Consider the following 24,931-nt stretch of genomic DNA (forward strand, 5'->3'; position numbering starts at 1 on the left):
AATTTTTTTATTTTTATTTGTTTGTTTATTTTCTGTGTGTGTGGCCATCTCAGCCCACCAGGGGGCGGGGCTGGCTGGCATGTGGTGCTGGGGGATTGAACCTCCGTCCCTGTGCTTTGTTTGGCTTAGCTTGTTCTAAGTAGGTGCTTTAGACCACTAAGCCATCTCACCAGCCCCTGAAGCTTTTTTATAATGGTTAGAAATGGAATGATGTTAAGAGACCTAGAGTAAGGATGTGTATAAGAAATCATGAAGATTTGGTTGAATTCACTTCTACTTAGCTTATCTATGTTGTGCTTCATCTGTTCTGTTCCTTCCCTCACCCCGATGCTGGGAATGGAAGCCAGGGCCTTAGGTGTGCTAGGAAAGTACCCCCACCACTGCATTGCATCTGCAGCCCTTAAAATGCTTTTGCATCAGATTCTAGCCTTTCTCTTCTCACCTGTGATATGGGCTATGGCACATGTGCACTTGGATGGGTTGATATATAATGAAAATTTGCTGGAATCCAGCTAGATAATAAAGTGTCAACTTTACAGGTATTAACAAGGTACAGCTGTGAAAGCACAGCAATTGTATTTATTAAAAAGTATCCACATTTGTATCTTTAGGATTTATTTATTTTTACATTGCTGGGAATCAAACCTAGGTCTTTGTACATGCTTGGGAAATAGTCTGCTACTGAGCTACGTATCAGCCTTGTATATTTTTAGAGTTCAGTCTCAAGATTTCTTTAGCTGTTTTTTTTTAATGTTTGTAGTTACTTAATTAAAACCTAGAAGATTCTAGCAATGATTTCCTTTCTTTAAATTTGAAAATGGACAGATTTTTCACTGTCTTCAATAAAAGTCAGCATCTTCATTTAAAAGCTCTAGTATGCAGAAATTTGGCACTGAAAGCTTCTTCTCACCTCACACTTTAAAGCAGTGTGTCATCTCGGGATTTTATGTTAAATAACATGAAGCTAAGTTTAACTTCTTCTTACACTTACATGACTTTTGATGTGTTGGATTGCTTTTGTGTTTCATAATAGCTGTAATATATTTGAAAATTAATATTTTCTTTCCATATCTTTATGCTGTTTCTTTGATTAGTCCTAATTGAAAGTCATGTCATCTGAGTTTCTAACAGTGTGTTACCTACTCGGTAGCTGTGTTCATGTAATCTCTTAATGGTTTTTGTACTAGTATAATGGTGCTAGGAATGGGCAAAAACTGCCCCCTGCTCATTTAGAGGATAGGGTATTTAAGTGCTATTTTTCCATGTTTAGCAACTAATTGCAAAGCAAATTTCTATTTGAGTTGCCCATATTATGTGCATTTAGGCTTATTTCTATATTGTTTGTAATAGTGTTAATGTAAATAAAGTATGAAATGTGTAAATACTGTATTTTAATTGCCAGATGTAGAAATCCTTAACATTTTTTCTGGCAGTTCTTTTTTACACTTACGCTTATTTAAAATTCTGCTGGCACATTTTGAGCCAGCAAGAACTACAGTATGTTTGTGTTCATTTGGAGGAAGCCCAGTGCAAGGATAAAGAATGCTGCTGTGGCCAGCACCACATTTGCCATCATCCTGAGAGTGGTTCCATGTTTAAGTGTTGTCTGCCTTTTTGAGGCGCCTCCTTTTGTTCACCCAAGCATCCCTGAAACAGTTTTCATTTCCTTCAGCTGTGTTGCTAGCAGTGCAGAAGACGAATGCTTGCCAGATGGGAATATTGTAGATCCTCCCATTTGTGTTCCCATGTGCATTTATGTTCCCAAATACAAAAGGACTAAAATCTGTAGTCAGTGAATGGATGTTTGGTATATACTTCTTTAAACTTTCCTATATGCTTGACGTTTCTGAATAAAATGTTAGGGAGCAGTGACACTGTGATTCCGGAAACCTCGTGCACGATGTTCTCAACAGAGTAGGCCCACTTGGGTGGCTCTTGGTGATGGCAGGTTCTGGGCAGCATTCACGCATCACCTGCATTGAACCCATGTGTTCCTCCTCACTGCTCAGCCCTCAGGACCATCCAGTACAAGCTGTTCTTCCTTCCTGTTCCCTCCTCCTTTCCTGATGCTTTTCAAAGATTTGTACCACTGTCTCTGAAGGCTCAGATCAGTATCTCAACAAATGTGGATTGGACATCTTTCTCACTGTAGAACAGGGAGAGAACAGTGAAGGCACTGGCATTAAGATTGTGCCATTTGCTGGGCACCACAACATGTGCTCTTTGGTTTTGTTTTATTCTTATTTAATCCTCAGAATCTGTTTTCTAATTGAGAAGTTTGCTCAGTCACACAACCTGTAATGGGCAAAACAGATTTAAATCCTCATTGCTTGCCTCCCAAATCCCATTTATGCACTTTCTAAAATGGTGCTCCTTTCTGATACCAAATTGTTATCCTTCTTGACCACTGGAAATAACTTACTAGATGCTTTTTGTGCCACCTAGAGACTGGTAATTCTTAGCCTTGGGGACTTGTGTAGGACTCAAAAAGATGTAAGGTGGGGATTATTATTTCTTCACAATTAACTTTCTACCTCTTGATACATGATGCATAAGTCACTTAGGAAAATGATTAATGAACCTAAGAACCTGTAATATTTGGAACCCCTCTTCCCTGCCTTTTCTCTTTCTTTCTTTCTTTCTTTCTTTCTTTCTTTCTTTCTTTCTTTCTTAACACTGCAGCTATATAAAGAATGCTTTCAGTTGCTTTTCTAAAGATGATTAAGGAATGACATTCTTTTTATAATTACACTAACATCTTATTGCCTTACCTATTTCTTAGACTGAAAGAGTTATTGAAAGTGGGAGTAGATGTTCTCTGTATGCCTTGGGACATCTCAGGTCTGAAGACCATTCATGCATGCCTGGTTATGTTTTTTAGGGGAAAATAATTTAAAAATAAGTCAATCCCATGTGAAACTTCAGAAATCAGTACTCAGACAAGCAGTGTCTTACCATTACTATCTCATGTCATCTACTTGATACAGAGACTTAGGAAGTTCTTGGGAATGACCAGGTGGTGTGTTAGTTCATCATCTTAAATTAGTGTTTCTAAATTGTTAGAAGGGATTGGTTTCTTGTCTACTATAGTTAATGAATTTCAACCCACAAAAGTCTTCACAAACAAATGCAAGATGTAAAAAGCATGGGATTTCTTGATGGCATAGTATCCTCTGGTTGGTGGCTCTTGTTTCAAGGGAAGTAAATGACAGGTGGCTTCTGGTTCTCTTGGTCTTCTGAGAAAGCCACCATCCTACTGTGTTGAGTCTTGAGATTGATCTTACCAATTGTGCTATCTCATTTAGAGTTTGCCTATAATTCCAAACAGGCATGTCCATTTAGAATGACTGGTGAATGACATAAAATGAAACCATTGGAATTTAGAGTTCTCTGTGTGGCTGACAATATTCCTTTTATCCTCTTCTTTCATCTCTGCTTTCTCTCTTATTAGCTCCAACCATTAGCATATAGTGAAGGAAGCATCAGATGAGTGAACATACATGCAGAGAGGAATGGTTGGATCCTTCCACAGCCTACCACCTTACTTTGTAATCATTTGGGTATTTATTTATTTATTTATTTATTTATTTATTTATTTATTTGATACAGGGTCTCACTACACAGTGATCCTCCTGTCCTAGCCTTCCCGGTGCTGGGGTCACAGGCGTGCATTACCACACCCGGGTTCAGTGGCCAGCACAGAATGCCTAGGGGTCTGAGGCCAGCATGGCATGTAGTACCAGGGATCAAACCTGGGTCCCTGCACTTACCACACAAGCACTTAGACTACTGAGCTATCTCCCCAGCCCCCTTTGTCATCATTTGTAAAGTAGTAGTTCCCATCTAAATTTGTCCCTTCCCAGTTGGTATTATGTTTCCTTTCCTTTTCAAGTTGGAGTTACCGTGTTTATAGGAAAAACAGAAGGAACAAAAAATGGCAGTATCCAAAGAGAATATATTCAGCATACACAGGCTTAAGATAACAATGCTATAAATTTTGCTTTCTTTTAGGGAACTGGCTTTGAGTTTTTTCTTGTATCATTTCTATTTGTTAAGTGTTAATAATTGTAGGATATGCTAATACCACAATAATCTAAATGAATGGAAGTTTGGGGACTAGATTGTAGGACATTTTCAAAGAAATGGGGATATGCTTTTTTGCGTATGTTTTTATCCTGTGAGCCAGAGTGTAACCTGATAAAGCCATGTTCTTGTAGAGGTGAGGAACAGTGGAGGCAACCTTGCCCATTCCCTGCTACATTACAAAAAAGAACTGAAAGCAGTGTCTTACTCAGGGTCACAAAGCAAATTTGTAATAGACTTAAAGACAAATGCTGATGTCCTGTTGGTGTAGAGGTTTTTCGTGTATTAAGAAAGTTTATGGGGACCAGGGAAAGCTTGGCAAGTGCAGGGTCCTGAGTTCAGTTCAGTCCCATATACATATATATATATATTGATATATATAAGGAGAGAGAGAGAAAATTTATGAACTCCTTGGCATTATTTTCTTCTAAAATATTTTAAATGAACTACATGAACATTGTTTTTAAAAGCCAAATGATATTTTAGAATTTTATAATAAAAAGTAACAGTCTTACAGTTCCTGTCTTGTCTCACAGAAACAATCACTTTTGTTCTTTTCTTTCTGAAACCCACTTTAAGGCTGGATAGATAGCTCTGTGGCTTAAGTGTCTGCCTGGCTAAGTGCAAGTTCCTGAGTTCAATCCCCAGTACCACACATAAATAAATGAATAAAAAAAAATTAAAAAAAATAAAACACCTCTCAAACCCACCTTATTTTTTCCAAATAATGTGCCTACTGCCCCTTCTTGATTTGACTTGCAAAGGTGATAGGTAAGCTCTATACCACCCATTCAGATTGGCTTCCCTGCCTCACCGCTTGCCTTCTAATTTTGTTCTGTTTTGTTTTCTCCCTAAGAGTGTTTTGGCTGCCCTCGATCCTATGCATTTCCTATAAATTTTAGAATCAACATGCCAATTTATACAAAAATGCGTGGTAGACTTTGGGGTTGATTTAAGACAAATAATATGTACCTTTACCTTATTTTAGTCTTACCATTTCATAGATAGTACAAGAATTTTATAGTAATCTACTTACATTTCTCCCTTTTAAAACTTTATGCTCTCAGATGCATTTTTATGTGTTGTACACAGCACAGTGATCTCTTAAAAGCATTGAATAATATGAAATCTTATTTCAAATGTATTTGCTCATGTAGGAACATTTTGATGTTCACTTTCTTCAAGAAACTTCTTTTTTTTTAATCTTAGTAAAATATAAAAGCTTTATTTCTTTATTTATCCATTTGCTCAGCTCCTCATGCCTCTTGTTGTGAATGTGCATCCTCACCCTTTTCTTGATGAACTTGAGGGTGCGCTTGTCCTTGGATACCTTGAGCAGCTCCATGGCGCACCACTCGTAGGGAGCAAAGCCGCACACCTCCCAGATCATGTCCTGCATGAACTTGTTGTGTTTGGTGAAACATCCACCACAGCAGCTGTGCCTTGGTTTGCTCACATTCTTAGTCACCTTGTGGCCCTTGCTGAGGCCCAGGCCATGGGATAGCGGAGGGCCATGGCTACTCTTCTTTGATGGTTGCTGTGGTGGAAGTAGTTCCTTTTTTTGATTGACTGATTCATTCTTTCTTTCTTTCTTTCTTTCTTTCTTTCTTTCTTTCTTTCTTTCTTTCTTTCTTTCTTTCTTTTGGTACTTGGAATCAAACCCAAGGATGCTATACCACTGTACCGCATCCCACCCATTTTTTATTTCTTTATTTTGTGACAAGGTCTCACTAAGTTGTCTAGGCTAGCCTCAAACTTGTGATTCTCCTACCTCTGGCTCCTAAGTAGCTGGAATCATAGGTGCACACCACTACACTTAAATTTTTCATTTTTTAGCATACTTCGTAGGCTTATCACTGGTAGACAAGGAGACAGCACAACAATGTGTTTTACTGTCCGTGTATGAACTAACAATGTGTAGGATCAGTCACCAGCAGATCTTGAAGTGACATGGTTGGTCACCAATATGTTGTATGCCTCTTCTTGATGTAGTGGTGTGTGCATCATAGTCCTAACAGTGAAGCTTGTACCAAGGTATAAGAAGTCAGTTGCTTCAAATTATAACTTACAGGACAAGAAGGCAAACACTGTTCAGACTATTATGAATAAATTTGGTTGTAACAAAAATTTCTGTTATTCATATTTCCTTAGTTTTTAACCTAATGTGCCTTCCCTGTCTTGGGTCAATATTGTATCTAGGTTACCACACTGTGTTTATTCATCCTGCCTCAGCAGGGTCCTCTGGGCTATGACAGTTTCTCACATTTTCTTTGTGTTTGATGACCTTCACAGTTTTGAATACAGGCCGGCAATGCTATAGGTTGTTTTCCACTTGAGTTTGTCTTACAGTTTCTAGTGGTCAGGCTGGGGTTTGGATTTGGAATGGAAGACCGCAGAGCTGAAGTGCTGTTCTCATGACCTCATGTCCATAGCACATGCTGGCAACATGACTCTTGCTGTTGATGCTGATCTTTACTACCTGCACTGATGCAGTGTCAGAGTTCTCCACTTTAGCACTACCATGTTCTCTCTTTCCAAACTCTGCTTTTTGAAAGGAGGTCACTACAGTGAAAACTCTCATCTGCAGATTCAACCAACTGCAGATCGTAAATGGGGGGGATTGAGTTTGTACTGAACATGAACAAGATTTTTTTCATGTTATTATTTCCTTAACAACATAGTTTAACAACTACATACAGCATCTATATCATATGAGGTATTATAAGTAATCTAGAGATGATTCGTATTCAGAGCATATGTCAGTTCTGTGCATATGCTATAGTGTTTTATAGAAGTAACTCACATGTTCAGATTTTTATATTCTTGGGAGTTCTAGAACCAGTCTTCCATGGATACCGAAGGATGATTTTTTGTTTTCCTTCCTCAATGGAGAAGTAAACTATATCTACATAAACTGCTTATTCCGAATAAGACATTTGACTCCTCTCACTTGCTTATTAGTGGATAATCATTCATCTTATTTTAGGGACATAGTATTTACAAAGAAAACACTAATTCGCAATAGTTTCTAGTATTTTAAGTTATAGTATACTAAGTAAGTCATGTTTTTATTTTGGGGGCTTTTTTTTTTTTTTTTCCTGGAACTGGGGATTGAACTCAGGCCCTTGCACTTGCCAGGGAAGTGCTTATTCTACTGAGCCATCTCCCTAGCCATTAGTTGACACCTCTCTCTCTCTCTCTCTCTCCCTCCCTCCCTCCCTGCCCCCCCCTTTCCCCCCTTTCTCTCCCTCTCCCTCTCTCTCTCTTTTTGCAGAACTGGGGATTGAACTCAGGGCCTTGTGCTTGCCAGGCAACCACTTTTTCAACTGAGCTATCTCCCCAGCCCTGGGGGCATTTATTTTTTACCTATGATCAGAGAGCTTGTAATATTTTGATAAAAATGTTTAAAGATCACACCAAAAAAATCCATTTTTCTTATTTATTGTTAGACATTTCTATGACTTCATACAAAACAGAGTTTGACTGTTTTTTAAGATAATAAAAATAGTTTTAAAAAACACATTAAAAATGATACATACCAAAAAGAGATACACAATTTCACTAAACAAAATGATAGGAATTTAACAGTGGTTGTTATGTTGCACATTATTGTGTTCAAATTACCAGAAATGAGGATGCAAAATTGGTCAAAAAATATTTTAAAACAAAAGAAAAAAGAATTCAGGCATTAACTGTTCCTTATAATAGGTCAGTAGAAATCAGCAGTACAATTACCCAAGCTAGCCTCTGTCTGTGTGGGTGTGGGTGTGGGTGTGTGTGGGTGTGTGTGTTCTCTTTTCTCTCAGCCCAGTTGTTCCTTTGCTTTAAACAGTTTTTTTTTTCCCTTTCATAGTATCTGTTACACCTTTCAGGCTTTATTTACTCTTTCAGGTTCTTATAGTAAGGAGACAAGGATGTTTACACATGGGATCTGATTTATTTCACTTATGAGTATGGTCTCCATTTATGTGTTGCATCCATTTACCTATAAAAGTCTTGCGTTTATCTTTTTTATAGCTGAGTAATACTCTATTATATAAAAATTCCACATCTTTTTTTATCCATTCCTCAGTTGATGGAGATTTGGGTTGTTTCCAAAATTTAGCTGTGACAGATTACACTGACATAAACATGGGTACACATGTAACACTGTGCTATGATGTTTTCAGTTCTCCTGGGAAAATGTCCAGGAGGGCAACAGTGGGATTGAATGGGACCTCTAATTGTAGTTTTTTGAGGAATCTCCACACTGATCTCCATAGTGGTTGTACCAGCCTACACTCCCACCGACAGTGGAGAAGGGTTCCTCTTTTCCCTCAGCCTCTCCAGCATTTGTTAATGGGTTGACTTCTTGATGTTAACCATTCTTTCTGGGGTGAGATGGAATCTCAGGAGCTGGAGTTTTTAAAGTTTTTAAGAGATTCTTTATGCTGTCTAAATATTGGTCTGTTTGAGTTGTTAACTCTTATATTGGAAGTTTTCCTCAAATAATTTACTGCTCCTGGCCATCCAGTGTTAGAAATGAGTGAACTAAAGATGGTGGGAAGTTTTGGGTGTACAGAATGATGCAGAGCGATGAGGTAAGAAGCTGATTTTCAAGTCGTATGGTTTTTCTCTGATGATTTTTCTTTTTTTTATGGCTATATGAGAAATCTTTGCCTAAGCTTTAGTGAAATTTTTTTCTTTTTTTTGTATTTTTATGTTTTATGCTTAGGTATGTGATCTATTTCAAGTTAGTTTTTACATATGGTGAGGCAAGGGTACAAGTTCTTTTTTGTATCTAAGACATTCAATTATGCTGGCACCAATCTAAAAAAAAAAGAAAAGAAAAGACTATCCTTTCTATATTGAATTTCCTTCACTTATCAAAAAAAAAAAAAAAGAAAAAAAACTCATTTGGAACACACATGCACACACACGCACGCATGTGCACACACACACACACACACGCAGAGCTCTGCACTCTGTTGTGTCACTGATTGGTCTGGCCTTTCACCAGTGCTGTTCTGTCTCACTTACTGTAGCTTTATAGTAAACCTTGAAATCACATATTGTCCCTTCAACTTTATTCTCCTATTCAAAAAGAATTTAGTCTAAATCCTTTACTTTTCCAAGAAAAATTTTCAGACTCTTTTTGTCAATTTCTACAAAAAGCTTGCTATGGTTTGGAGTGTGTTAAATCTGTATATAATTTTGAGGATAATTAATGTTGTAATTGAACCTTCCAACCCATGAGCATACATCTTTTCATATGTTTAGGCTTTGATTTCTTTCATCACTCTGTTTGCCTGTTCTTTATTAGTTGGCCATAGTATTTTGTTGTTTGGTGTGAAGCTTTTTGTAAAGTTCAATTTTCAGTCATTCATTGATGACATAAAAAATACAGGTGAGTTTTGTATTTAACCATGTATCTTTGTATAACTTCCTATAGATCGATTTTTTTTGTTTGTTAGTTGTACCTGCAAATAAGACAATTGTGTTTATTTCTCTTGCTGAGTGGCATCTCTAGTACAGTGTTGAGTAGAAAGAAATAGTAAGAGCTAACATCTTTCTCTTACTCCAGTACAATATTAAAATATAATCTGCTACAAGTGCTCAGGGTTTTTAGAGGTTGGTTTTCTTTTTATTATTATTATTATTATTATTATTATCATTTTTATTTGCTTTTAGAGGTTTTATTATGAAAGACTTCAAACATACAGAGTAAATAATAAACCTGTGTGAACCCCATTACCCAATTTTTCTTTTTTCTTTTCACAGTTTTATTGATAAACATATAGCAATGAGACAGTTTCAAATCAAATCAAAAGTACAGTTTCAACAAATAATACACTGCATATATTCTTCTTAGTGGTTAATTGCTGTACAAGATGCAGACTTGTGATCCAACTTACAAACACCATTAGAAAAAATCATTCTATTCATTAAGAGAATGCAACTATATATCTATCACAACCACTTTGAATACACAGATACAAAATGGACATTCATAGTTATACCCCAATTTTTTAAGTTCCGTTGTTGAATATTATAGGTGTGTAAACTCAGCAAAATATTCTAAAAGAGTCCAGTAGCCCATAATAGCATTGGGTCTTCTGTTTAACTGGCAATGTCAGAAATTATTGACCTGAGTCCCCCACAGCTCAATATAACAACATAGCTTTACTTCCTATATTTCATCTTCATACTTTTCTACTGGATGGTTAAGACCAAGGTAAAGCAGGACCTATGCAACAAGAGTTGTAGCTTTTTGGTCTGAGAAGGTCAGTGAAATGCCCTCAGGATTTATCCTGAGATCCTGTACCTCAGATTGTTAGAGGTTGGTTTTCTAATTGTAGGTTGGGGAAAGCGAGAGGCCTCACTTCACAGTAGAAACTAGCTGACTGCTTATCTCCATGAGTCAGTTCATATTGGTCACTCCCACTCTGCACTGCTCTGCCTAGCCCTTCTCAGTCTTTGCCCTCTAGGAAAGATGTGTTTTCTCCAGAGATTTCTCCTGTTCCACTCCTGCTGATCTGGCCTTGATGCTCCCCAGGGATGGGGTGGCTTCCCTAGTACAGCCTCTGTGAGTGGACATAGCCCAGCCCTTATAAGTTGCTCCTTTCAAGAATCTGGAACCTGTTATTTGCAGAGACTTTGCAGGGCTCTGTCAGATGAATCACCTTTCATAGAATACTTAGATTTCTGCTTCCTCCTCCATGCATAGTTTTAGCATACTTACCTACTTTTCCTTTCCAAAGAGTACCTGTAAGGTAAGACGACACTGATCCTCCAGTGATGTGGCTTCTGTTCTCTTTGCCTTGGCAGGTGTGATCGTCTCTCTGCAGATCAATGAGTGTGTTGAATTGGTCGTGTTTACAATGCTGGACAAAAATACATTCTTTGAATCCCAGTTACTCTAGAGACTGAGGCAGGAAGATGAAAAGTTTGGGCACAGCTTGAACAATTTAGCGAAACCCTGTCTCAAAATTAAAAGGTGCTAGGGATTAACTTACTACAAAGATCCTGGGTTAAATCCCCAGTACTGCAGATTAATAATAATAATATAGTTAATTAATTCTAAATAATAACAGAGTAAACTCCCACAAAGCTACAATTAGAAAATCAGCCTCTAAAAACCCTTCTCCTCAAAAAAAAAAAAAAAAAAAAAATCCTAAACTTGTTTAAAAAGTAGGGGTTTTTGTTTTTTTAATGTTTGGCTTTTGGTATTGAATGTGTATGTATGTGTATTTGTTGTTTTGTGTTTCCCCTTGTACCTTTGCTTAGGTAAATCCTTTCATTGGAATAAAAAGTAAGTTTTAATGCAAAACTAAATTTCCTTCACACCTTTAAAAATGTCAGATGATCTGACTTCAGATCCAAGTAATTATATTTTGGGTTTATGTTCTTAATTTAGGAATTAGTATTAAAGTCTTCTGTTTTATCACTAATCTCTCCTATATTGAATTAAAGTAAATTAACAGCAGGGAATTGTTTAAATATTCAAACCAGGCTCTTAGAAAGAGTTTCTAATTGTATGTCATTGTCTTTTTTTTTTTTGCGGAACCAGGGATTGAACTCAGACCCTTGCGCTTGCCAGGGAAGTGCTTATCTACTGAGCCATCTCCACAGCCCCTCATTGACTCTTTATAACCCTGAAGCAATTCAGCCAATTTCTCGTTTACAACTACACTCTATGCTGAGGACTGAGCACACACAACACATCCATATTCTTTCTCTGTCTCATTCTCACTCTCATTCATACATATGTACAGAAATTTATACCCATGTTCCACAAGAAATGCCCTTTATTACTGTGACTATCTTACCGCTTATCTTACTTAATGTTAATTTTGCTTTTCTTTTTGGTGGAACTGGGGATTGAACTCAGGACCTTGCGCTTGCCAGGCAAGTGCTTATTCTACTGAGCTATCTCCCCAGCCCCTGATTTTGCTTTTCAAACTCAAATGCTGTGTTAGAAATCAAAGTCATAGCTTTTGACAGTATCTGAGGGATTGGCTCCTAAATCCAGTTTCTCCTGGGAGCACTCTTCTGAAGGTATTTGGGCTGCCTCTGGAGTCACTGTCTTGGGACGGCAGAAGGTGGGTAACATTCCTATCTTCGTTTTATTGCCATGGATGCCTTTCAGCATGGACTTCTTGGCCTTCAAAGCTTTTGCTTTGGCTTCAGCTTTAGGAGGGGCAGGGGCTTCCTTCTTTACTTTCAGTGTCATCTTGGTAAAAAGGACAAAGGATAGTTTTATCAACAGTGCTAAAATAACTGGATAATTCTATGCAAAAAAAAATTCTGTTCTTACATTATACTATATATGAAAGAAACAAAATGACTTGTAAACCTCAACGTAAGAATTAAAATTGCAGTGCTGGGGAGATAACTGGGCAATCCAAGCTCCTTCCTGATAAGCACAAGAACTCGAGTTCGATCTCTGGTACAGCATGCTGTCTTTGCCCACCCCAGAACCCTGGATGCACCATGTCAGCCACTGAAATCAGGCGTGGTGGCACACCTGTAAGCCCAGTGCTGGGGAGGCTAAGACAGGAAGATCCCTATGAGTCTGAGCTGCTCAGCAAGACCCTGTACCAAATGAATAAAAGATTGTTAAAAAAATAAAATTGTAACACTTTTGGAGAAATGATAAAGTTTTCGTATCTTGGGATAGCCAAAGATCTCTTAGGTATGGCAACAAAAACAGCTGTATAGAAAAATTAATAAATTAGACATAATCACAAGAAAATACTCTTTAGTAGATAACTCTGGCTGGCCATCCTTATCAGTGGTTTCCACATCTGTGGAGTCAACCAGCCTCCATACAGAAGTATTTTTTTAAGCTACATCTGTACTGAACATGTATATTCTTCTCATTATCCTCTAACCAGTAAGATGTAGCTGCTATTTAGCACTTACACTATAAAGTATTATAAATAATCTAAAAGTAATTGTAAAGTCTGTGGAGGGTGTGTTAAGTCATGTGCAAATGCTGTCATTCTGTGTAAGCCACGAGGACTTTTGGTGCCCTCAGGGTCCCAGGCCCATCCCCAGCAGCCAGGGACAACCATATTTAAAATGGCCAGCTTGTGTCTCACCTGCCAAGGGGCATCCAAAGCCTCTCTGTTAGCATACACGCCGAGTCACCATGTTGTTTTTCCTAACTACAAACCTCAGTATTCAGGTTTAATTGCAGTGTTGGCACTTTTCAGTGTTTAAGTGAGTTCTGGGTTGCAATGTGGACACTCAGTCCCTAGAAGGCTCACCATCCATCACTGCCCAAGGGAAAGTGTGTGCAGAAGGCATGTCCAGTAAAGTGGTTGTACCCAAAATGTCATACATCAATAACTAGAAAATAACTTTTTAAAAAGGTAATTAGGACAAATAAAAACTTACAGGCACCGAAATGATTTTACACAAATATTCATAGCAATATCACTTATAGTGAAAAATTGCAAAAAGCCCAAATATTCATCCATCAACTGGTAAATGAATAAATAACCTATGATATAGCCATGTTATGGGTTAATATCACTCAGTAATAAAAGAGATGAAATACTGATGCTTCCAGCAGTGTGACTTTACTTTGAAAGTGGTAAGCTAAAGAGCATCAAACACAAAAATATATATTTCTCTAGCCACATGAACTTCTATGAAGGCAAAGTTTTCAGAACAGCAAGCAGGTTAATGGTTGTTGGGATATGGGTTAGTACAGAGCAGTTCCATGAGTCTTTGTAGAGAGATTTTGATTGTTGTAGTGGTTACTTAGTTATATATCATTTCCAAAGTTAACCAAACTGTATATGTAAAATGAATGAATATCAGTGCATGTTAAGTAATACCACAATTTTATGTGCTGGCCAAGTATCTTTGGTGTTTTAGAGCCAAGGAGACTTGTAGGAGCTGTAAATAAGACCTGTCTATAGTCAAACTTTTTTTCCACTAAAAGGAAGCAGTGAGTAGAAATAATCACCCCTACAAAATTTGATTGGTAGTTGATAGTAATTTAACTTTCAGCAAAAAATACAAGTCAGGGCTTTTAATATTTAGTTTGACATACTAAGTTGTGTCTGTAACGTTTTATTTTATAATTAGTCACCACTTCTTACAGTGGATTTAAATATGTACTTCATATTCATTATAAAGTTGCATTAAAATTCTGCATGCAAAATGAACTCATTATGGGAGGTTGTTTTGCCTAACTCTCATCTTAACTTCTGGCATTTAAAATCAGTCTGTAAAAGAATATCTTGTCAATATGCATGTGTTAAAACATCAGTAAGGTACACACACACACACACACACACACACACACACACACTCTGGTATGTTCAGAATGTATAAATAATCACATCCACATCTGCAAAGGCAGTATCACTTATATACCTGGTTTTCATTGTATAACTTTTTGATCTAAATCTGGTTACATTTTATAGTCACAGCTTTTATTGTTATAGGATGATAGTTGAACAAATTTTGTTAATATTTACTGTATACATATAAAACAATGAAAAATATGAACAGCACATATACCTTGGCTTTCTCAGGCAGGATGTCCAAGAACGAGCAACCTTTCTAGGAAGCAAAGGATTATTACTTGAGAGCAGAAACTATGAAATAAGTTACACATAATTGAAAAAGTGCTTATGTAAATTCTTTGTAAACTTAAAGGTTATATAAAAAAAGACTCTTCCCCAAGGCACAACTAGTGGAGCTCCTACTGTACAGGAGACACTCAGATGTTTGTGGAGAGGAACATTACAGAGGCATGGGCTTTCTTAGGCACAACTAGTGGAGCTCCTACTGTACAGGAGACACTCAGATGTTTGTGGAGAGGAACATTACAGAGGCATGGGCTTTCTTAACCAAAACACCACAAAAAATCTGTGGCTAGGATGAGAACTTTGTATTCTAACAAATGCCTACGAAATCAACATTTGCAGCTAATACACAAAGCAAAGCAATCAGTTACCTCCTTTTTTGGTGGTGGTGCTAGGGATCAAACTCAGGACTTGATTTATTGGGCATGTGCTAAGTACATACTCAGCCATATCTGGTCTTCCACCTATGTTGAGGTATGAATTTGTCAAAAGCAGACTCTTGTAAAGATACAAAGCATTAACATGCCAGAAAGTTCCTTCAGACCTCCCTACCCTTCCACCTTCATCATTCTTCTGGAAATTTTTCTGCATAAATTAGTTTGTCCATTTGTAGAATTTCATAAAAATGAAATTACGGAATACCCACTTTTATTTTTGTGGTCTACCTGCATTGGTGAATGTATCAAACTTGTCCCTAATTCTTTATTTTTTTTAATTGCTGAATTGTAGTTCACTGTGTAAATATACCCTGCCTTGTTTACTCATTCTTCTGTTGATGGACATCTGCAGTGATCCCAGACTGTTAGTTATATATCAAAAGGATGAACTTCCCTTGAGACAGCAGTGTATTGTAGGAAACATGGAAAGGAAGAAACATTGAACAATGATTAGAGAATATTCTTGGAAGATACGTTTGAGCAGGAGGAGCAAGGTAATAGGGTGTTCACATGAGCAGTAACACTGAAACAGGAAACATAGGATGCATTTGGGCTCATAAACCATGATAGGGCTGTGGACATATGGGAGAGAACATATAATAGAATGCATTTAGGTAAGCCCAGGTTGGTGCCTCATGGAAGAGAAAGCTCAGAAAGCAGATTCCAACTGCGCTGAGATCTCGGAAGCTGTGCCAAGCAGTTTAAATTTAGTGTATAATGGAGAGCCTTAGATACTTCTGAGCTGGGAATATTTTGATGCACTCTCTGCTTTAGAAGAACCTTAGCAATGTTGGAGGGAGTCAGTTTGAAAGGAAAAGGAGATTGGACAGAGGAGGAAACAGGAAGAGTGGCAATTGGAACCCTATTGTAAAAATCAAAGGGCAAAGTGGCAGGACCCACAGTGGCTCAGGTGAGGTAGGGCAGGTAGTAGTGAGCCAGGTCTGCAGGTATTTGGAGATGGGCCCTAGGAGGTGCTGACTGTGCTGGGGGAGTATTGGGGATGTGCAGGATAGAGCCACTGGGGGAGCAACAGTTCAGTCAGGTAATGAAGGGTGAACAAGGCCCACTGTCTCGAAGGCTATGAGGCTCAGCAATGGGAGAAAGATGTTTTATTAAATGAGCCCTCAAGACAGCTTCTAACGTGTCTTACTAGGCAGATAGTGTATTTACTAGGCATATGATGTATTAATCATATGTAAGTCACACAACCATTGGCGGGCACTTTCTCTTTTGCCCCTCCCTCTCTCTCTTTTTTATTTATATTGATAAAGACACATATATTCCTATTATTTCCCAGGGCTTTAGAATTGAGCACTGCCTTTTAATTATGTGGTGTTCAAATTTGGCCCAGATTTGACCAGTGGGAGCCCTTTCAAGCTAGGTCCTTTGTCACTTGTGTTCTCCATCTGTTTTGAGCAAATTTTTTGTTACTACATGTCAGGTTTGTCTCGTAACTTGTATCCCTAGCTGTGGAATTAGCCACTGTCTCAAGGAGCCCTGGTTCCCAATAATGAGGAATAATGGTAGAAACTACGATCTGAGCCCTAGACATGCTCATTGTTGTTGAGGAGTCTTCCCTTCTATCAGTGAGCAAGCTGGGAGATAGATGTGCAGATATATACCCATACATGTGGCCATAGGTATGTGTGTATGTGTTGGTATGAACACATATGCAGAAATCACAAACCCATGCCTCCCGTTGCTATCATCCCTTCCAGTTTCTCATTTTCCTCTCTCATTCCATAGCCTGTATGTCAACCCACAGAACTGATTTGCTCAATAGTCTAGTGCATGTTTTTCATAGTAGTTTCATTCATTCAGCTACAGAAGCAAATCTAAGCATTCAGACTCCGCCGCCACCACCACCACCACCACCACCACCCCCGCCAGTTCTCTTGTAGCCCCTCAAGACTGGAGATACCAGATTCATAAATTGTTCTTTTGCACATTATCTTTCAAATCATTTTTATTGGAAATCAGCCCATACCCATTCTCAGTTCATGTTCTTCATTCTTTTTTTCTAACTGATGTACACTTCATTGATGGTATGAGTATGTATACTATGGCATGCCCACCCAAGTTCCTGTGCCTGGACATTTAGTTATATTGCAATATTTTGCATTTAAAGATTTTGCTGAGATGAATAACTTATACATTTGTATTTTTATATTGGTTGTTAGAGATGAATCTTTTAAATTCCTAGACGGTCAGTCAGATGGCTCAGTGGATTAAAGTGCCTGCTTAGGCAGACAAAGGGGCCGGGGGTTTGATCCCCAGCCCGCCATGCTACCCCAGCCCCAGGGCTCACTGAAACAGTGATTGAGACTGGGCATTGTGGCACACGCCTGTAATCCCAGCATTTGGGAGACTGAAAAACAGGTGGATCACTACAAGTCCAATCTGTGTAGTGAGACCCTATAGATCCTGTACTAAATACATTAAAAAAAAAAAAAATCCTAAAAATAGAATTGTAGGCGCAAACCATGTGCAGGTATATCTCTGTTAGGTATTAATCTCATTCTCTTCTATAAGAGCAAACTGTCATTTGTTTTCTTATCGATGTATGAAAGTACCCATTAAAAAATAAATAAATAAATAAAAATAAAAAAATAAAAATAAAAAAAAGATAGTACCCATTTCTCCAGTTATCTATCAGCAAGAACTTAGATACTTTTGCTAATCTAGTAGGTGAGAAAACCATATATCAGTGTTACTTTATTTTGTATCACAAGTGAAATTGAACATCTTTACATGTGTAACATGTGTGTGTGTGTAGTGAGTTGTTTGTACCTTTATCATTTTCTGTGGGATTTTTAGTGTCTTCAATTTGAGTTATTTATGTTAGATACATCAGCCTTTTATCTGTAATATAAGCCACCACTATTTTTTCCTGGTTTGTCATTTGCTTTTGCTCTTTTTTGCTACCATGCAAAAGAATTTTGTGTTGTTAAATCTTTTATTATCTCTAGGTTGTTTTTAAGTCTCTCTCTCTTTCTCTCTTTTTTTTTGTGTGTGTATTTTTTAGTAGGGACCTACAGGGTCTACAGGGGTCTCAGTACATAAATCGGACTCATAGTGACCCACCTGTGTTCAGCCTCCCAAAGAGAATTACAGGTGTGCGCCACCTCACCCAGTCTCAACCACTGTCTCAGTGCACCTTGGGAGCGGGTCTGGCACAGCAGGCCTGGGGATCAAACTCCCAGCCTGTGCACCTGGTTGCAGGTGCTTTAATCCACTGAGCTATTTGGCTGGCCCTTTCTAGGTTGTGTTTTTATACATATTTTTGGGAAAATTCACATAAATTTTCTCCTAGCACCTGTGTGCTTACATTTTTCATGTTTAGATGTACGCTCCACTGACCACTGATTCTTATAATACTGTGAAGAATAGATCCAGCAGCATCTTTTAAAGCCTGTATTTGCCCCCTCCTGGTAACTTAGGACACCACCTTTATCATTCACTTTATTTCTATATTTTCCTGGGGCTTTTTTTTTTTTTTTTTTTTGCGGAACTGGGAATTGAACTCGGGCCCTTACGCTTGCCAGGGAAGCGCTTATTCTACTGAGCCATCTCCCCGGCCTCCTGGGGCTATTTATAGACTTGTATATCATGAAATATTTTTAGTTCTAATGAATTTGAGTTTTCTAAACTTTTTTATGTTAGTACATCTTTGCAGGACATAATGATTACCTTCAATAGGTTCTTAATTTTCATTAAACATTTATATCCCAGTAGCTCCCAACATTTACAATCTAAAGGGGTGTTTTAGGTCTTTTGTTTTGCAGTATAATAGTTTCTTATTATTTCTTATACTTTCTCAACTTTCTGAAATCACCCAAACAGTTTAATCTTTTTAAAAATTTTTGAATGTTTTATCAGTTTTTAAGCAGTAAGCTTTAAGCGCAAAATTTTAACAGTCTCCTTCCCGCAGTATTGCCACTGATGCCCCTCTTTTCTTCATGGCCCCTCAGTGAAATGGGAGTTTTTTAGAAGCTCTGTTAACAGAGGTGAGCCAGAACGAGTCAAGAGCTTGAGTCTTTTCAGCTTCCTGTGACCTGTAAGAACTCAAGGCGAATAGTTTATTCTCCTTCAAATGGATGAACTGCCAAGTGCGATTGTCAAGTGCAGAAATGTGGGCAGAAGAGCAGTGTGGAGGAGCCTGACTAACTGGGTAGCCAGAGTTTTCATGTGGAACACTTCTAACGATTTGCTTCCTAAAGGAAACTAAGAAGAGCATGTGAATTTTCTTTCTTTTTGCTCTCACCTTGCACCCTTACCTTTGCTTGAATGGTCTCCCTTAAATGGAGTGCCTTGATTCTGTTAATGCTCTTTATTTTAAAAAAAAAAAAAATCTGTAAGATTCATTTAAAGGAGGTAGGACTCATGGCCCGTGTGGTTTTTATTGTTGTTGTTTGTTTTTTGTTTTTTCTTTTATCAAATTATATTTCAAGGAACATACTTTCTTAAGGAAAAAGTCTGGATACATAATCCTGTAAAGCTTTAAAAATGAAGCCAGGTTTAATTATGAATTTCATGTCACAGTTTTGGAAAAGAATTGCACAGAGGCCAGATATATTCTATAATTGTTCAGGGTTTTTCCATTTGGGTTTGGGTTTGGGTTTTTGTTTGCTTTTTTTGTTTTTGTTTTTGTTTATTTTGCACCAGGGATTGAACTTGGGACCTTGCACTTGCCAGGCAGGTGTGTATTCCACTGAGCTATATCCCCACCCCCAGTTTTTTATTTTTTGAGACAGGGTCTCACTGTGTAGTTCAAGCTGGTCTTGATGTGTAGCGCAGGCTGGCCTGAAACTCACAGTGATCCTCCCTCCTGAGCACTGGGTTTATAGGCATGTGCCACAATGCCCAGCCAGTATAACTGTTCAAGCTTTTGTTTTTGTTTTTGAGATAGGGTTTCACTAGTAGTTCAGGCTAACTTTGAACTCATTATGTAACCCAGGCTGGCCTCAGATTTGTGGTACTCCTCCTGCCTCAAACTCTTAAAGGCTGGGATTACAGGCATGAGCCCAGCACTATTCAGGTGTTAAACAGTGTGATATACAGTTCTTCTATATCTCTGCTATCTGAAAAGTAGTAGCCTACATTCTAATGTAGTCAAAACTATCATTCCTTTATAGTAGCTCTAGTCTTCTGTTACAGTACTTTCTCAAAGTTGAGACTAGGAATTCTATAAAATTTTGCTCCTAATACAAAGACCAACTCAGATTTTTGTATGTCTCTACACAAACCTAATGTAGAACTTGCTTCGGAGCCTGCTTGGCATGGGTCAACTTTTAGACCTCATTTCCTAAGTAGGACCTTAATTTTTTCTCTACAGACAGCAATTGCCTCTGTTGTTAATTGGTGGTGAAATGTTAATAAAATTAAGAGCATTAAAATGTTTTTACAGGCTGGTCTTTCTGGTCCTCTTAACACCTTCTGTCTTGTTCCACATTTTGTATTTCAGCTTTATAGCCACCAGCACAGTCAGAAAGAGAAATTTGAGCCCTAGTCCAGAAGCTGGCTCAGAGGACAGAGTATTGGGAACAGTTTCTGACTCCGAGCTTGAGCAGGTGGATTCCAGTGCAGAATCCCTTTCAGAGGGAAAGAAAAAACCCAAGAAATTAAAAAGAATGAAGAAAGAGCTTACCTCAGCAGGTCTGTATTGGATCTTACCAAAGTCCTGGGATTGTACTTTCCTTAAATGCTCTAGAAATTTATTGTGGGGAGAAACAATACGCTTTATTCAGTGCCAAAGCCTATGTTCTCTTTTACCTGGTCAAATATTCTCAGAGTTGTTGTATTTTGATTTGAGGAACTCTAGAAATCCCTGGTTCTGATAGCATTCAACTTGTGAGATCTCATTAAAGATGGTTAGTTCCTTTTGGTAATCTCTCTCCTCCATGGATCAGAGATTTTGATGTGTTTAAAGTTGCCTCAGAATTTTAAAATGTGCATTTAAATTTGCACAGAAGCCTTACTCCTACACATTATTTTCAGTAGCAGAGTTTACACTGTTCCCAGCAACACCGCAGGCAACCTGAATTTCTCTCCTAAGCAGAATTATATAAGAAGCCAAGGACACAGGAAATTAGCACATGTTGCAAGCCTAGTGCACGCCAGACACTGTGAGAAGGAGCCTTTTCTCTTGTTGTTTCACTTGGTTTTCACAACAGCGCTGAAGTGAAGAATCAGCCTCCATGCCGTAGTGATACAGGTGCCCAGCGCAGTATCAGCTCTGTGCAGCTGGTCGGAAGCAGCGCCCAAGGAAACAGCAGAGCCCAAAGCATGCCGCCGGGCCCCAGAGCCAGGTGTACCCAGGGGAAGCTCCTGCACCACCCAAGCCACTCCTTGCTGGGCAGAGTCCAAAAAGCCACCCCCTGCTCTGAGGCACATATGGCCATGGCTTGGTCAGACAGCTGTTGCCATGATGATAACTGTAGCCACTGCTTACTGAGTGTTTGTTGTAAGTCCAGGACAAGCCTGAATGCTTGGTAAAATTTTTAATTTAAATCTGTGGTGTATTCATCACTTCTATTTACAACAACGGGGACTTGGGAGATGGCTCAGTGGAATAAGTGCTTCCCTGGCAAGCGCAAGGGCCTGAGTTCAAACCCCAGTTACGTAAAAAAAAAAAAAAAAAAAATGCTATTTACAACAACAACAAATGGAGGCCCAAAGGGTTATGTGCCTTGGTCAGGGTCACAGAGCAGTTAAATTTGTCCACAAGGAAGCCAGTGACTTCACCCATGGTGAAGCATAGAGCACTCCAGGTAGGAGAGGCTGATCTGTGTACCAGTCACAGTTATCATTCTCCTTTGTCTCACATGGTGACAGTTACCCAATTAGCATAGCTCACAAATCAAGGGAAGGCAGTAGGTAGGCAGTGGATCTTGACTTATACCCAGGCTGAGAATTCCCATTGTTTTAATAATTTGTTTTTGGCATTTGGCCTGATCTAACTGCAGAGAATTTTCTGAATCTCATTGATATTAATGAACTCACGGAAGCAACCAAAATATTGCAGATGCTTTATCAGTGTCTTGCTACACATCTCAGACCCAGGATATTTTGGCCATTCCCCCTGAATCTGGACATGTCCCTTTACTTGCCTCCCTTCCTTCCCTTAAATTAAACTGAGGAGAAGCTTTGAATCTGTAGCTTCTGTGGCTTTCACAGTTGGCACACTGGTGCCACTGTCCTGCTGCACATGCTCAAAAATGTTAAATATTAACCAGGAGCTGCCTGTCAGAGAGCATGCTGAGTACAAATCCTTCATGTATCTCAGGCTCCTGTTCGTGGGGCTGGGAATTGGTGTGTGTCGGGCAAGCTCTCCACCACTGCACTGTGCTCCAGCTCCTCCGGATCCTGCACAGTGTTCTGTCTCTGCTCAGGCACATGCTTTGAGGTTTTCTCCTTCTGTGGCACCATGATCTTTATTTATTTATTTATTTATTTATTTATTTTCTGTATTTAGGACAAGGTCTACAGGGTCTCACTACATAGATCAGACTCATAGTGATTCTCCTTTTTTCAGCCTCCCAAATGCTGGAATTATAGGCACGCTCCACCACGCCTGTCTCAATCACTGTCTCAGTGCACCCCAGGGGTGGGGCCAGCACAGCATGCCAGGTATCATACCTGGGCTGCTGTGCTCTGCCTAAGCAGGTGCTTTAGTCCACTGAGCTATCAGGCTGGCCCTGTGACACTATAATCTTTATTGAAATTAAAATACCTAATAATAGACTGCATTAATAGTTTCTTTGGCTTTTTTTACTCTTTATTTATTTGGTACAGTGTCTCGCTACACATCTCAGACCCATAGTGTTCCTCCTGTCCCAGCCTCCCCAGGGCTGGGATTACAGGCCTGTACCACCACCCTTGGTTTCAGTGGCTGGCACAGTATGCCCGGATTCCTAGGCCAATGCAGAATGTGGTACTGGGGATTGAACTCAGGTCCCTAGGCTTTCCAGGCAGGCGCTTGACCACTGAGCTATCTCCCCAACCCTAGATTGGTTTCTTACATAGTTTTCATTATTTTAAATGAGAACTTTCTATAAGTTATTTAGGGTTTTGAACCCATAGTTACAGTAACAAAGTAGGTGGTTTTTTGGTTTTTTTTTTACTTCTCATTGACAGTAAAGATGTCAGTGCCAATAAGATTCGAGCTAAAAAAAAAAAAGTACATTTTGTACTGCTGAAAAAGGGAGAGAAGAAAGACATTATGACAACTTTATTAATCAAGCTTTATTCTGAGGCACTATTTGCCAAATGATACCTTCTGACCACAAAAGATAGAAGTTTCTCTATTTGTTTTCCGAATTTAATCCTACTAGTGTCTGTAGGATATAGGTTAAAATACCAAGTACTGAACCTGTGGAATCATTTGATTTTGCTTGCTTAGTTTCTTGAAAGGGGACCTGTAGCTGAATGTGGTGGCACATACCTGTAATCCCAGTATTCAGGAAGCTGAGGCAGGAGGATCAGCATGAACTCAAGGCTGGCCTGTACTATATAATGAGAACCTGTCTCAAATAAATAAATAAATAAATAGATAAATAAATAGATAAATAAATAAATAAATAAATAAATGGAAAGGGAAAGGAACCTGCAATGAGAGTGAGTGCAGAGTTCCAACCCTGTCAAGGGACTGTGTTGAACCTCCAAGGTACTTGAAGTGGACCAGAACCAAGAAGGCCTGGGTCACGTGATGGGAGCTGGGCTAGAATGTGGCTCAGCCAGTCCAGCTAGAAGGGATTCTGAGACCTTGGCTCTGAGCACTCGTTCTCAGAGAGCATTTTGACAAGCCCTCAGTTGGTTTTTGCAGACTGGGCTCAAGGGCATGAGAGACATGGCAGGCAGGGCCCACATGGGATTTTCTGTTTCCCAAAGAAGAAGTAGTAAAAGCAAGGAAATGGATGGAAGATGGTGTGTTACAGCAACCCCGGCACAACTGTTACTCAAGAAATGCCACAAAGCATAGTGTTGTTGATTTAGGCATTTTAATTTCTTTTTTTTTTTAATTGTATTTGTGTGTGTGTGTGTGTGTGTGTGTGTGTGTGGCCAGCTCAGCCCATCAGCGGACGGGGCTGGCTGGCATGTGGTGCTGGGGGATTGAACCGCGGTCCCTGTGCTTTGCTAAGCTTGTTCTAAGTAGATGCTTTAGACCACTGAGCCATCTCACCAGCCCCGGCATTTTAATTTCTAAGGTCCACTAAATGTTAAATACTAGGCCCTTTCACAAATAACAAAATGACCTGAATAGCAGAAATAACCACTTATTAGAAATACAGATATAGATACAGACTTTTGAGACAGGGTCTCTCTATGCAGTTGAGGCAGGCCTTGAACTCACTCTGTAGCCCAGGCTGACCACAAACTCATGTCAATTCTCCTGCCTCAGCCTCCTGGGTGATGGGAGGAGATGATAGGCATGTGCCATCATAGCCTACAATTAGGTTTATGTTACATACATATAATGTGCTTTTATTACTTTGGGTGGCCTCTAAAACACACACTGAGGCAAAGATGTTCCCAGCTGCAGAGAGGAAACTGAGGCCTCTAGTTAAGTTCTGAACAGCTGGAAGCTAGAGCTGGTGAGTTTGGGGCTATGGTTCGAGAGCTCCTGTCTGTGCCACTCTGCAGTGGTGCACCTCATCCAGAACCCCAAGGAAGCCAGGGATTCTTGAGAGGTGTTTCACAGCTGCTGTAGATCAGAATCAAATCAGTCTGAACTTCCATACAAGGAAGCCCTTAGCAAGCCTGACATGGTGGCATGTGCCTGTAATTCTAGCTACCCTGAGTCTGAAAGAGAAAGTCTGCAGGTTC

The 24,931-nt window shown here is 39.1% G+C and overlaps 1 protein-coding gene across 1 annotated transcript in view; it reads left to right on the top strand.

Annotated features, from left to right (window-relative positions):
- The window catches only part of Parn (poly(A)-specific ribonuclease), a 191,726-nt gene that overhangs the window by 161,274 nt on the left and 5,521 nt on the right, over window positions 1-24,931 (top strand). Inside the window, exon 22 of the mRNA XM_023704414.1 lies at window positions 20,571-20,761. Within this exon, the coding sequence (XP_023560182.1) occupies window positions 20,571-20,761 (191 nt within the window). The remainder of the gene's footprint in view (window positions 1-20,570; window positions 20,762-24,931) is intronic.

This window comes from Octodon degus, unplaced genomic scaffold (assembly GCF_000260255.1).
Source record: "Octodon degus isolate 3935 unplaced genomic scaffold, OctDeg1.0 scaffold00195, whole genome shotgun sequence".
Classification (NCBI taxonomy): Eukaryota; Metazoa; Chordata; class Mammalia; order Rodentia; family Octodontidae; genus Octodon; species Octodon degus.